This window comes from Miscanthus floridulus, chromosome 12 (assembly GCF_019320115.1).
Source record: "Miscanthus floridulus cultivar M001 chromosome 12, ASM1932011v1, whole genome shotgun sequence".
NCBI classification, from domain to species: domain Eukaryota; kingdom Viridiplantae; phylum Streptophyta; class Magnoliopsida; order Poales; family Poaceae; genus Miscanthus; species Miscanthus floridulus.
Genome location: NC_089591.1, coordinates 40,984,290 through 40,998,944, shown reverse-complemented (window position 1 = coordinate 40,998,944; position 14,655 = coordinate 40,984,290). Strand labels below are relative to the sequence as shown.

The 14,655-nt window shown below is 46.8% G+C and overlaps 1 protein-coding gene across 1 annotated transcript; it reads right to left on the bottom strand.

Annotated features, from left to right (window-relative positions):
• Positions 1–415: 415 nt before the first annotated feature.
• On the bottom strand, positions 416–13,435 carry LOC136495754 (histone deacetylase 9-like). The gene is made up of 15 exons (XM_066491595.1): positions 13,335–13,435; positions 13,042–13,115; positions 12,474–12,734; positions 11,548–11,854; positions 10,716–10,790; positions 10,417–10,636; positions 10,145–10,208; positions 2,343–2,435; positions 2,152–2,260; positions 1,804–1,853; positions 1,635–1,725; positions 1,355–1,425; positions 1,002–1,100; positions 748–814; positions 416–509 (listed from the first exon to the last, which is right to left on the bottom strand). Exons 1-15 carry the CDS (start codon positions 13,369–13,371, stop codon positions 424–426), a joined length of 1,704 nt encoding a protein of 567 aa, XP_066347692.1. The 5' UTR covers positions 13,372–13,435; the 3' UTR covers positions 416–423.
• Positions 13,436–14,655: the final 1,220 nt, after the last annotated feature.

Genomic DNA, 14,655 nt, shown 5'->3' with positions numbered 1-14,655 from the left:
TTTGGCCTGTAACCAAACGTGCCCTTGGTTTCCGCGAGTTTTAGCCGTTCCCCACGAACGGTAACAGAAGGAAAGTGCTATCACCTTAGGACATCGCACAGCTTTATCCAATGCAAGACATATATACACCACATATCAGCATATCACTGAGCTGCATAAATCTATTTCTCATGTATGTATTTTTTGAGATACCACATACCAGTACCACTGAGAAATATACATCTTGCATGCTGAAAAATGAGCAGAGTTGTACTAGAATGTGTAATTCAGGAGGGGTCACAATCCCTATAGAAGTCTAAACCACTTTGACCTGCTAAGTTAGATCCTACTGTCAACTGACAAACTACTCCATATCAAGGCTGCTGAGCTACAACAACAGTGAAGATTCTCAGTTTCGATTTACACCAGGGCCTCAGAAGCAGATTAGCGTGTGCCATCGTCGTGATCATTGTCATTGTCACCTTCATAGTACTCATCATCACGGTGAATCTGCTTGTCTTGGGTATGCTCTGGAGGATAACACATTACAAAGTTATGTATGAACAAAGGACAGAGTTATGCATAAGACAACGTAACTATGCGAATTGTTATAAAAAAGCGTAACTATGCGAATGGCTGCCAGAGAAAAAAGGACAAATCGAGAGAGCATTTGCCATGCACGTGAATCTAGACGACTCTTGACCCGTAGACAAATCATTAATTCGTTTAAATAAGCAACACAGAGCATGCCAGAAATCTTTCACTTACGGTCAACACGTTCATCAGGATCCAATTCATCTTCGTCAAAATCCGGGATATAAAAATCGGGAGGAACCTGCAAATGATTTATTTATGACCCCTTCAGAATAAAATGCCTTGATTGAAGCAAAAAAAAAGGTAAAAAAGCATACTTGAGTGTTCTGATACTGTCCATGTTTTTATACATAACCATTTTCACTTGGGAGGTTTCATCATGCAAGTGCCAATGTATATATTCAAAGACCGAGCAGAGAAAGCCTAACCTCTTGCGTTTGAACACCAGGAGCATGCTGTATGGACCGCAAACTCTCCATCACTTGCACTTTGATTGAACTGAGATAGGTCTTACTGTTCAAATTGTCCTGCTCCAATTGAACAATAGGTAAGAAGTCATAAATCATTGTCAATCTGCAAGAAACATATGAAAGTTTAAGGCTTCTAGTAACACTAAATTGATTAACAAATTTTGTTTTTGAGGCAATGATTAACAAATTGTAGTTGAGCCACAGTTCAATATTTCAAAGGCTACTTAATATAAAGAAACACACACACACACACACACACACACACACCAGGTATAGGGTTAGTAAAGGCCAACAGGGAGATGTTTCTTTACCATGTTCAAATTTGGAACTTTCAATGTATAATCTGGAGCAAAGTACTCGATGTATTCATTGTTTGGAATCTCTGCACAGAAAATGCCAAAGTAAAACTCGCTAGCATAGAAAACTATACAAAGAATTATCAGAAAATTTCAACCCCATATGATGATATGAACAGAAGGAACATGAGAAATTTTACAAGTAGCAAAGATAACTAGGCTACTAGCTGCTTCACCCAAAAACAAGAGGGCAAAGAAAGATAAAGACAAAGTTGAAAATGAATAAATGAGATACCATTTGGGAGTTCTGTGTCTAAAAGGACTCCAGTTTTAACAGCCCAACACTTTGCTACATTCTCCTTGGTGTATCCACCACCTCCAGTTACCTGAATGATGGGAAAATACAGTGATAGCCTATTAAAGCCAGATAGAGAGAAATACCACATAATAGTAACGTCCCTTACCAGAAGAGGAATATTGAATTTCTTGACAAACTTTACACATTCAGCATGGCCTGTTCATGAAAACAGATAGGGCATGTAAGCAGCACTAATAGACAATTGAAGTAGGCTTAGCCTAAGGAAGGTAGGTGAATAGCCCAAAGGAACTCTAAAACTCCATTGATGCGAGGAACATCAGCAGAGCAGTAAAAAATTATAACTAAGGACATGAGCCCCCCCACCCACCCAAAAAAAAAGAGTCACTCTAGCAGCTGATCTAAGCATACAAAACTGGAAAACTAATTAGATATACACATGACAGTCTTGCCGATTCTATGTGTGTATATATATATATGTTAAAAACTGTGGAACCTTCAATTGAGAGGTTGAAGCAGCCTAGACGGTCCCTCGCCAATGAATCAGCCCCACATTGAAGAACAATAGCACCAGGTAGATATGTCTCAACAACTTTGGCAATAATCTGCATGATAAACTCAGATAACATGACAGGACTAAGAAAAATGACAAAATAACAAGAAGGGGATGCAGTGCAGGGAGTTTACTGTTTTAAAAAGTCGAGTAAAGCTAGCGTCATCTATCCCATCTTTAAGTGGAATGTTGATAGCATAATATTTTCCTTCCCTTTCTCCTATATCCTTCAATAGCAGCAAGGTAAATCAGCATGAAGAGCACATCCACTGAAACAGAATCTATAATTCTATATAACAATATCAAGTTAAATAAAATGGGTTTGGGAACTGTTTCCAAATCCCAAAATGTTCATAAAAAGAAAGGCACAAGTTTTCTGATCATACTGAACCTTAATCATTCCCTGTTTTCGGAACCATGCATTAGTCTATCTCCTGTTACTAGGAAGTTTTCATTTAAGGATACATCCCCTGACCCACCAAATATAGTTGTAGAAAGGTATGTGAATTACACCACACACCCATTGTGTGTGTGTGTGTGTGTGTGTGTGTGTGGTGGTGGTGGGTGGGGGGGGGGGGGGGGCTTGCATATATATAGCCATGATCAACCTGTGTGGTACAAGGTAGGTGATACAATACAAGGAAGCTAGGCTATACATGGATAGCTATCCTATACAATTGATCCTAATGGATCCTTTCCTAATAACAATTGATCCTAATGGATCCTTTCCTAATACCCGCCGCAGTCGTAGCGGTAGGATCACAGACGCACAGATTGGTCCGAAAGTCAGTGAACAACTGTACAGGAAAACCCTTGGTCATGATATCCGCAAACTGGCGCACCGATGGAACATGGAGGACGTGAACCTTTCGTAGTGCCACCTTCTCGCGAACGAAGTGGATGTTGATCTCGATATGCTTGGTGCGATGGTGAACCTCCATGGCATGCTTCCAATTTTTATCAGCTAGAGCATGTTGCAAAGTGAGAGGCCCCTCTGAAGTAGTTGCTAGCTCACCATAAGGAATTGTACCATCAGTGTAAACTTTAGGTTTCCGGATACCTTGCTTAAGACGAGTTGCAAGTCATTGAGGCGGCAGAGGAAGCGACGCAGGCACAGGCGGCACAGAGGATCCAGGCGAGGCCGGTGTGGTCGGTGTAAGGGGTCCCTGCGATCTCGGGGCGCCATCCGTAGAAGATCCGGGCGTCGGGGCCGAGGAAGATGCGGCAGCCTCGTGTCCCCCGTCCTCGGAACCGGGTGGAGCGGAGCCGGGCCGGGTGGCACACGCGGAGAGGCGGAGCGGGGCGCCGACACGGGAACCGCAGGTGCGGCAGATCCAAGGGTCCGAGAGCAGGAGGTGCAGGCGACACAGGCGGATCATCACCGGGAGCTACGCCTATCCCTGCCAAAAATGGAAACTGTCGTGGGAGCATAAAATGACCCCCCGGAAGCTGCAGGAGCGGTGTCATCTGATGCTGAATTTTCTCCAGGTTCTGCATACTCAAGAGAAGAGTTAGTGCGTAGGGAACCAATACCAAATAGATCAGAAGAATTGCCGTCCCCAAAATTGGAGGAAGGATTAAGCAAGGTGGGCGGAAGGAGAAGAATTTCAGATCTGAGACGGGCTCCGGCATTTGGATGAAGTTGAGCAAAGGGATAAACAATCACAGCTAACTCAATGTCACGAGAGATATAAACGCGACCTTCAGCGACATCCAGACACTTGAACCCTTTATGCATATTGCTATAGCCAAAAAAACACACATAGCTTGGAACAGAATTGAAGCTTGCGGGAATTGTAGGGCCGAAGGTTAGGCCAACATGCACAACCAAAGGTATGGAGAGTCGAGTAGTCTGATGTTTGATGAAACAGGTGCTCTCGAGTGACTTTGCTAGGGAGGCGGCTTATGAGATAAGTAGTGGTGATGAAGGCTTCATCCAAAAATTAAAGTGGCATGGAGGCGTGAGCAAGTAGCGACAAGCCTACTTCAACAATATGGCGATGTTTGCGTTCAGCCGAGCCATTTTGTTGATGAGCATTGGGATAGGAAACATGGTGAGAGATCCCAATGCGTTGAAAGAAAGCATTCAACTTTTGATATTCCCCTCCCCAATCGGTTTGAATAGCTAGAATTTTCTTATCAAACTAGCGTTCAACCATGTTTTGAAACTCATGGAATTTTTGGAAAACCTCAGATTTGTGGCGCAGCAAATAGATCCACGTGAATTTGCTAAAATCATCAATGAAGCTAACATAAAAACTGTTCTTGCCAATAGAGGTGGACGCTGGACCCCATACATAAAAAAAACAAGTCCTAGAGGACTAGATGAAACGCTTGTTGATTTCGGATAGAGCAGCTGGTGACTCTTGCCTTTCCGACAAGCATCACGCACAATATCTTTATTCGACTTAGAAACAAAAGGAATGTGATTTTTGCTAAGGACATGCTGACTACTGCAAACGATGGGTGACCAAGCCAGTTATGCCACCTAGACGAGGAAGACTTGATGGCGTCATATGTCACTTTATTTGGGGGAAGGCCTAGACTTCAACGGATAGAGGCCTCTTCACAGTTCCCTCTAAGGAGAGTTCTCTTCATTGCCTGGTCCTTAATCACAATAATTTGGATGATATTCAATAAAGGCATGATTATTAGATGTAAGACGATGAATAGAGGCAAGATATTTGCTAGCTTCAGGAACATAGAGAACATTGTTTAGAACAAGATTTTGTTTTGGGGTACGAACAAAACTTCGACCAATTTGGTTGATTCAAATACCTGCGCCGTTGGTAGTGTGCACCTGATCAGTGCCATGGTACTTGTCTCTCATGGTGAGCTTCTCCAGTTCACTGGTGATGTGATTGGTAGCACCGGTATTGGTGTACCAATTTGTGTCAATGTCATAGGAGGTGGTGGTGGTGGCTGACGCAGATCGCTGCTCTGGAGGTCCAGTGAAGGATGCGTCGAATCGCTTGTAGCAGCATAACACGGTGTGGCCCTCTTTGCCGCAAAGCTGGCAAGTGGGTTGATCGGCGTTGGAGCCATTGCTGCGACCATTGCCACGATTGTTGGCCCCTTGACCACCACGGGTGGCCGCATTGGTCGAAGACCCAGAGCCGCCATGCAGCAGATCCATAAGTTGCTCCCAACTCACCAGTTCGGTGTAGATTTCTCCCAAGGACAGCGGCTCCACGCGCATTGCCATGGTGGAGACGACAGGGTTGAAGTCCATGTCGAGGCCGGTGAGGATGTAGGAGGCGATCTCTTCATTCTCTAGTTTCTTGCCTGTAGACGCCATGTCATTCACAAGGGATTTCATCTTCCTGAAGAACTCAGCGATGGAGGAGCCTTTCTGCGTAGTGGCCTGAGCCATGCGTATATTGATGACATGGCCATGAGATTGGGACACCGTCATATCTTGGATGGCCTTCCATACTTTGGCGGCAGTATAGGTAGCGACCTGCACTAAGATCTCCACCAGGATCTCCCTAGAGATGGAGGAGAGCACGTAGTTGAGGATCTGCTGATCCTTGGCAACCTAGGTGTCGTAATCTAGGTTGGGGATGAAATTCGTCGGCTTATCAGCAGACTTCGGGATCTCCTTCGGTGGAACCAGCGCGTCGGCATTGAGGAAATGCGTGACCTAGGCATTGATTGCTTCTATTGGGTTTCAATTCTAGCCTACCCTAACTTGTTTGTGACTTAAAGGCTTTGTTGTTGTTGTTGGGCGCCACGCAGGGCAGACATCACCTGCGCCTGCCACAATAGTAAGTTGTTCTTCGCGAGCTTCTTGGTGACTAGGTAGCCAATTGAGAGAGCAGCACCAGGCGCGGAAGAAGCCATGAACGAGGTTGTGAAGGAACCTAGCTCTGATTACCATGTGAAAATGGTTGTAACGTGATGCCTTCTCAGGCTCACGGCTCCGTGTTATATAGGCTAGGAAAAGCCTCTAGCGTGGCAGTACATCTTGGAGTACAAGACAAGAAAGATTTACATAAAAAGAAAGATATCAATCAATCAATCTACTTACAATACAAGGTAACAACAAATATGGCGCTGTATCTACATTGCTCCTTGTATTGTAGGTAGATTGATTGATCACATATCTTTGTTCCCTTGTAAGTCTTTCTTGACTTGTACACTAAGTTGTATGTGCCACGTTAGGGGCTTTTCCTAGCCTATATAACACGGAGCCGTGAGCTTGAGAGGGCATCACGTTACACCCATTTTCACATGGTAATTAGAGCTAGGTTTCTCCACAATCTTGTCCATGGCTTCTTCTTCCGCTGATGGTGCTGCGCTCTCCATATGGTGTCCTGTCATCGAGAAGCTCGCGAAGAACATCTACCCGCTATGGAAGGCTCAGGTCATGTCGGCCCTGCGAGGTGCGCAGGTCACGCATTACCTCAACCCTGACACACTAGTGTTGGCGAAGGAGATTCCCATGTCAGTTGACAAGCCAACCCACCTAGTTCCAAACCCAGACTATGAAGCCTAGGTTGCAAAGGGTCAACAAATCCTCAATTACCTGCTTTCATCTATTTCCAAGGAAATCTTGGTGCAAGTGGGCACATGTTCCACCGCCTCTGAACTGTGGAAGGTCATCTAGGACATGTCATCGTCCCAATCTCATCGACGTGTCATCAACACGCGCATGGCGTTGGCCATTGCGCAGAAGGGCTCCTCCACCATCGCCGAGTTCTTCAGTCGCATGAAATCTCTTGCAAATGACATGGCGGCTGTAGGAAAGAAGTTGAGGATGAGGAGATCGCCTCCTACATCCTCCTCGACCTCGACATGGACTTCAACCCCGTCGTCTCCGCCATGGCAGCGCGTGTGGAGCCGCTAACCTTGGGGCAACTCTACACCCAACTCGTTAGTTTGGAGCAGTGAATGGATCTGCTGCACGGTGGCTCCAGCTCGTCAGCAAATTCATCGGTCCGTGGTGGCCATGGAGGCAACACCTGTGGCGGTGGGCCAGGCCATGGTCGTGGCAGCGACCGTGGCAACGAAGGTCGTCATCAGCCCAACCTTAGCTGTGCGGCAAGGAGGGCCACATGGTTTTGTGCTGCTTCAAGCGTTTCAACGCGTCCTTCATTGGACAACCAGAGCACTGCTCGACATCGACGATGACTTCCTCCTACGACATCGACACAAACTGGTACATCGATACCATTGCGACCGATCACATCACCAGCGAGCTGGATCAGGTGCACACCGCCAACGACGTCGGTATGAGAATTGACCGAATTGGCCAAAGTTTTGTTCATACCCCAAATCGAGATCTTGTCCTCAATAATGTTCTTTATGTACTTGAGCTAGCAAAAATCTTGCCTCTGTCCATCGACTCACTTCTGACAATCATGCATTCATGGAATTTTATCCAAATTATTTTTTGATTAAGGACTAGGCAACGAAGAAAATTCTTCTTAGAGGAAACTGCGACGGTGGTCTCTACCGGTTGAAGTCTAGGTCTTCCCCGAACAAAGTGACATGTGGCACGATCAAGTCCTCCTTAGCTAGATGGCACAGCCGTCTTGGTCATCTCTCCTTTGCAGTAGTTGAGCAGGTCCTTAGCACAAACAATATTCCCTTTGTTTCAGAGTGGAATAAAGATGTAGCTTGTGATGCTGGTTAGAAAGGCAAGTCATCAGTTTCCCTATCCTAAGTCAACAAATGTTTCATCTAGTCCCGTTGAACTCGTGTTCTCTGATGTATGGGGACTCGCTCCCACCTCTGTTGGCAAGAACAATTTTTATGTTAGCTTCATTGATGATTTTAGTAAGTTTACTTGGACTTACTTGCTGCGCCACAAATCTGAAGTTTTCCAAAAATTTCATGAATTCCAAAGCATGGTTGAAAGGCAATTGGATAAAAAGATTTTAGCCATGCAAACCGATTGGGGAGGTGAATATCGAAAGTTGAATGCTTTCTTTCAACGTATTGGCATCTCTCATCATGTTTCTTGCCCCTATGCTCATCAACAAAATGGGTCTGCTGAACGCAAACACCGCCATATTGTTGAAGTTGGGCTATCCTTGCTTGCTCATGCTTCTATGCCGTTAAAATTCTCGGATGAAGCTTTTATCACCGCTACTTATTTGATTAATCGCCTCCCTAGCAAAGTTATCCACGGCTAGACTCCTTTACGGCGCCTCTTTGATCAACAACCAGATTACTTGACCCTTCGTACATTTGGTTGCGCCTGTTGGCCAAACCTCTGCACTTATAATTCCAGGAAACTTCAGTTTCGATCCAAACAATGCTTGTTTCTTGGTTACAGACATTGTCATTCTGAAACAATCTCAACTTGGCGAGTGAGTTGTGATTGACAGGGGTGTGTTGAAATGTATGTGACGTGACCAAGGGTCATGAGTAGATGGTTTCAGGCTCCGTTAGTTTCCTAGAGAAGTGGGGGTTGAGGCCGTGCAGCAAGTTGAGGACGAGCTATGAGTCGACGACGGTGTGGCCGACGTCACGCAGGGCATCGGCAGTGGCCTTCATCTTCTGGCAGTAGTTGTCAATGGAGAGGTTGCCCTAAGTCATCGAGTGGAACTCATGACTCAGGAAGACGGCGCGGGAGGCCTTGTTCGCCTAAAAGAGGCCTGCGATCGCCGTCCACAGCATATCACTTATAAAATTTAACGCGTATATAGGCAGTGAAATTTAGTATTCGAACAAACGATGGTAACACAAATTACTTACCGATTAAAATTGGACTTCATCAAGGGTCAGCCTTAAGCCCGTATCTCTTTGCCTTGGTAATGGATGAGTTTACCAGGAACATACAAGGGGATATCCCTTGGTGTATGTTGTTCGCTGATGATGTAGCGTTAGTGGACGAAAGCCAGGCGGGAGTAAATAGGAAACTAGAGTTATGGCGGCAGACCCTTGAGTCTAAAGGTTTTAGATTGAACAGAACTAAAACCAAATACATGAGATGCGACTTTGGCGGAGTTATACAGAAGGAGAGAGATGTGAGTTTGGAAGGTCAAGTAGTGCCTAAGAAGGATACCTTTTGGTATCTGGGATCGATGCTACATAGGGATGGAGATATTGATGCGGACGTTAGCCATAGAATCAAAGCATAGTGGATCAAGTGGTGACAAGCTTCTGGCAATCTCTATGACAAGAGGGTACCACAAAAGCTAAAAGGTAAGTTCTATAGAATGGTGATTAAACCAGCTATGTTGTATGGAGCAGAATGTTGGCCTACAAAGATTCGACATGTTCAACAACTGAGTGTTGCAGAAATGCGTATGTTGTGATGGATTTGCGGTTACACAAGAATGGACCGAGTTCGGAACGATGATATACGTGATCACCTAGAGGTAGCACCAATTGAAGAAAAGCTTATCCAATATCGGTTGAGGTGATTTGGCCATGTCCAAAGGAGACCTCCAGAGGCACCAGTGCATTGTGGAATCCAAAGCCAAGCTAATAATATGAGAAGAGGCAGAGAAAGACCAAAATTGACATGGGAGAAGACAATAAAAAGATATTTGAAAGCTTAGGATATACCTAGAGATCTATGTTTGAATAAGAGTACTTGGAAAGCAGCTATTGAAGTGCCTGAATCGTGACTAGGGGCACTTGGTGGGTTTCAACTCTAGCCTACCCCAACTTGCTTGGGACTGAAAGACTATGTTGTTGTTGTTGTATATAGGCAGGATGCCGTAGGGTTTGGCTTATAGATGCATCAACCAATCAATGGTGATCCTTGCCTATCCATCAATCATACAAGGAGGCGCACGGGCTCTAGGCCAAGTGCAGCACAAGACCATGTGGCCCAAAGGGCCATACTAGTTACCTATCTAACGTAAAGGTATAGTGTAGTCTCAATGGCTGCATTTGTGACACTGACAGAAAGCTAATAGAAACTAAATGGAGGTGAAATACATTAGATTATTCATGACGGTTGTGAGTTGAACCTTACCTTAATATCACCCATTCCAGGAAAGAACAGATCACCATACTTGTGGAAACTCACAGTCATTACCCTGCAAAACGTTAAAGAGAAAAAGTTAAGAAATCTGAAGCACCTTGAAGACACTCACTAATTAACACACTACAATGAGGTAGACCAATGAACAACAAAAAAATGATGAAGTCATGGACTAGATTGGAAATTCATCAAGACAACAACAATAACAAAAAAGATAGCTATAGAAATTACAGTAAATAAACTTTTAGTGGCAAAGCATGAACCTGTCAGTGAAATAAAAGGCTTCTTCAACTCCATCTCCATGATGGACATCAATGTCAATATAAAGAACCCTGGCATGGTACTTGAGAAGCTCCAGAATTCCTAATACCAGATCATTAATGTAACAGAAGCCTGACGCCTCACACTTTTTGGCATGATGCAGCCCACCAGCCCAATTAATGGCGATGTCACATGTTTTATGATTTAATCTGCGAGCAGCATCTAAAAAGAATATAAAGAACAGCTTAGAGAATTTGTAAAATCGAAAGAAGCCTCAGACCCTCAGTGATTTTAACATTACCTAAAGTTCCTCCAGCATAGATTTGGCAGGACTCAAACAAATTATCAAAGACCGGGCAGTCTTCTCCAAGATTGTCTGAGAACAGAGAAAAACAAACACACAGAAAATCAAAAAAGGCTGTGGGTTGCGATCGATAGAGATTTTAATTGGATATTATGGAAGGTATAAACTGGATTGTTTTCATTTGATTGGAAATAGCTAATGTTATTGTTATGACCGGTAAGGTCTATGGGCGCAGACACCAGGGCTAGCAGCCCGGTTGGGTCGGTGGACCAGTTGGTTAGCAAGTCCTAAAATCTAGGATACTTATCTCTTGAGTTTGTTATTTAGATTGAGTTAGAGTTAAGTTAGTTAAAGATTTACTTGTATAAGTATGAGACTCTTATGATGGAAAAGATTTAGCCTGGGATTGAGTTTAACTCACCTTGGGCCCTCGGGCATTACTGTTGTCATGTGGGGCCGCACGTACACACGTCAGCGGCGGGCCCGAGACATCAGGCGAGCCGCAGAGCGCGCGGCAGCAGCGAGCGGAGGCGCGCCCAACAGCCAGGCCAGATCGAGTGGCTAAGGGCTGGCCTTGATTTTAGGAGTTGGTTTCCTTAGTTTGCAAAGATTAGTTTGTTTCCAAGATTAGTTGGCTGATTGGCTATTTATATGTAATTCCGAAAGACAATGAGGGAAAGAAGATCATTATCCTTAATCCTCTCTGTCTCTCAACTAAGCCTACGGTAGAGGGGTGTAACCTCACCGAAGAAGACGGCCGACGGCTACGAACTACGTAGCCGCGGTCCGGCCAGCCAAGGGCTTGACGCCCTTGACAACCTGGTATCACGGTCTCGCCGATCCTCTCCCACCCGCTCCACCCAGTCTTCCACAGCCGCCCAAAATCCTAGCCCGCCACCGTTGCCGCCGCCCTTCCCCACGTCCACGCCCCAGCCAGCAACCATGAGCGAGCCGTCCCTCGCCGATGTGGTCCAGATGCTGAAGTCCGTCACCACGGAATTGAAGGACCTGAAGGCCGACATGGCCGCCATGAAGGAGAAGTCGGCGTCGTCGTCAGGCAGCGGCACCAGCGGTCGCCAGGACGGGCCGCGCGATCTTGATCGCCCGCCGAAATTCCAGAAATTGGAGTTTCCTCGCTACGACGGCAAGACTGATCCGATGCTCTTCGTCAACAAGTGCGAATCCTATTTTCGCCAACAACGTAACATGGCGGAGGAGCGCGTGTGGATGGCCTCCTACGCCTTGGAGGATGTCGCCCAGCTCTGGTACGACCAGCTCTAGGAGGACGAGGGCATGCCGCCATGGGGGCGGTTTAAGGAGCTCCTGAACCTGCGTTTCGGGCCGCCCCTTCGCTCGGCTCCGCTGTTCGAGCTCACCCAGTGCCGGCGTACAGGGACCGTGGAGGAGTACTCCAACCGTTTCCAGGCCCTCCTGCCTTGCGCGGGTCGTCTTGATGAGATTCAACGTGTCCAGATCTTCACTGGCGGACTCCTACCGCCGCTCAGCCACGTCGTCCGCATCCACAACCCGGAGACGCTGGCGGCCGCCATGAGTCTCGCCCGCTAGGTGGAGTTGATGGAGCTCGACCGGCAGGGGCCGCCTCCCCCTCGGCCGCCCTCGCGCGGCCTTCTTGCCGCCCCAGCGGTCCGACCAGCGCTGCCCGCACCTCCGCAGCAGCAGCTGACGCTCCCTGCTCCCCCGGTGGCCGCCCAGCAGGGCCGCGGCGAGGGCAACCAGCGGCACCTAACACCAGACGAAATGGCGGAACGACGCCGTCAAGGTCTGTGCTTCAATTGCAATGAAAAGTACACCCGTGGCCACAACAGGTTCTGCTGGCGCCTCTTCTTCCTCGAGGGCGTGGAGATCGACGACGCCGCGGACGATGGCGCTGCTGCAGCAGACGCGGTCGGGGAGACGGAGGCCCCAGTCTTCTCCCTCCACGCGGTCGCTGGTTTGCCCGTCGGCAAGACCATGCAGGTCCGCGTCTTGGTGGGCGCGACGTCCCTCATCGCCCTCCTGGACACCGGATCCACCCACAGCTTCATTGGGGAGGATGCAGCGCGCCGGACCGGGCTGCCAGTCCAACCTCGGCCGCGCCTGACGGCCACGATCGCCAACGGCGAGAAAGTACCATGCCCAGGCGTCCTTCGCCGCGCTCCACTCACTATCGACGACCTCGGCTTCGCCGTCGATTTGTTTGTCATGCCTCTTGTAGGGTACGACATCGTCCTGGGGACACACTGGATGGCCACCTTGGGGAAGCTGGTGTGGGACTTGGTAGCGGGCACCGTCTCGTTCCAGCACGAAGGAACAAATAAAGAACAAGGTGATGTGTCATACAGAGACGATGAGGCTTCATGGGGTGATTTGGCCCAAAGTAGACATTGCCAACATCTCCTAAAATGGGTGTGGCAAAAGAAATTGTTAAGCCAGCAATCACAAATTCAAACATTTGCTTTGAAAGACGCAGGAGCTCTGGAACTTTACGAATTTGAACAAATAAAGTACTTTACATATTAAAAAAAACTGGGTGGAACTTTATATCAATGTTTTCAGCGACTATGGCGAGAGCTAGGGTTTTTGCAGCGAGGAGAAGAGGGAGCGCGGTGAATGTACCGTCGTAGAAGTAGGATATCCGGTCTTTCTCCAGCATCGCTTCACTGCTGACGACCGCGGCAGCGAGGGCAGAGAAAATCAAGGTCTCCCAGCGGCCCAGGTTAACAGAGCCCAAACCAGACCCAGCGCGGCGGCGGCGGATGGAGGTGGCAGGGCGGTCGTGCACGAGCGCAAGGGGAGAAGGCGCCGTCCCGGGTCCAAACGAGACGGAAGCGGAAGGGCAAGGGCTTTTACCTGTGTGTAAAAGTCGGGTAATTAAGCCATTAAGGGCTACTTTGGAAGTGAAGGGAACCTAACCCAGGGAAGGAAAGCACCTGGGACAGATTTTGATGGCAATGCATTTTCCTGGGCAGACCTACCCACCAGGGTTTCAATTCCCTGTCGTTGTTTGGGAAGAAGAAGGCAGAAATCACATGTATCAAAGATGATCTAAAAAATCAGAAAAACTGCCGCCTCTCTTCTTGCTTTTGAATAGGCAATATCACCAATGCCGCGTCCAAACGGTGCGCCCGTTGGAGGTGGAGTCGCGGCTCGTGGGAACAGGTGGCAGGGAAGCGCTCCTGGCCTATTGTCTCGTGGATTTGTCCCCCGTGGAAAACGCAGGGAAGGGGGCTGAGATCCCGTGTCTCGCGAGCTTCCGAACGTCGTGCAAAATTGGTGTGGGAGAGATCGCCCCGCGGGTTCCTCACCCCGGAAAATCGCCGGGAACCCGGCGGGGATCTCGGCTTCCAAAGTAGCCCTAAAAACTGAGTTTTTATATATGCCAATGTCATTGATTCTTTCGTCCTCCACGTCACTTCCGTTATATTTAGCTCTAATATGTGTCAAATCTCCATTGTAAAAATTCCAAATACCCTTAGTTCTTAATATGCGGTTAATTTTTTGAGCATCTTAATGACCTCAAACGAAAAAACTCAAAACTAGAAAGTTTTAGATCTCGACAATATCTATAATTTCTATATAAAAATTATCTTCATTTAATTATTTAAAAAGATATGATTTAATATTATTAGTATGCCTTAGAAAAATCACATTTTTTAACGGAATCAAATAAAGATAATTTTTATATAAATATTGTAGATCTCGACGAGATCTACATCTTTCTAGTTTTAAGTTTTTTCATTTGAGATAGTTAAGATGCTCAAAAAAATTAATTGCATATTTAGATCTGAGGGTATTTTCGACTTTTCACACCCGCATGTTGGCACCATTAGAGCCAAATCTAACGGATATGGCATGGAGGGCAAACGAGTTCATAGCAGTGACACATGTGAAAACTTTTTTAATGGTTTATGGGTAATTATCAACTTTTATAATGGTA

Excerpts from the sequence above, each read along its gene's own strand:
- LOC136495754 (XM_066491595.1), bottom strand. The coding sequence starts at position 13,371 with ATGCTGGAGAAAGACCGGATATCCTACTTCTACGACG. Across the intron at positions 10,637-10,715 it reads CTATGCTGGAGGAACTTTAG|ATGCTGCTCGCAGATTAAAT; the intron begins GTAATGTTAAAA and ends TATTCTTTTTAG. Across the intron at positions 1,426-1,634 it reads AGACACAGAACTCCCAAATG|AGATTCCAAACAATGAATAC; the intron begins GTATCTCATTTA and ends TTTTCTGTGCAG.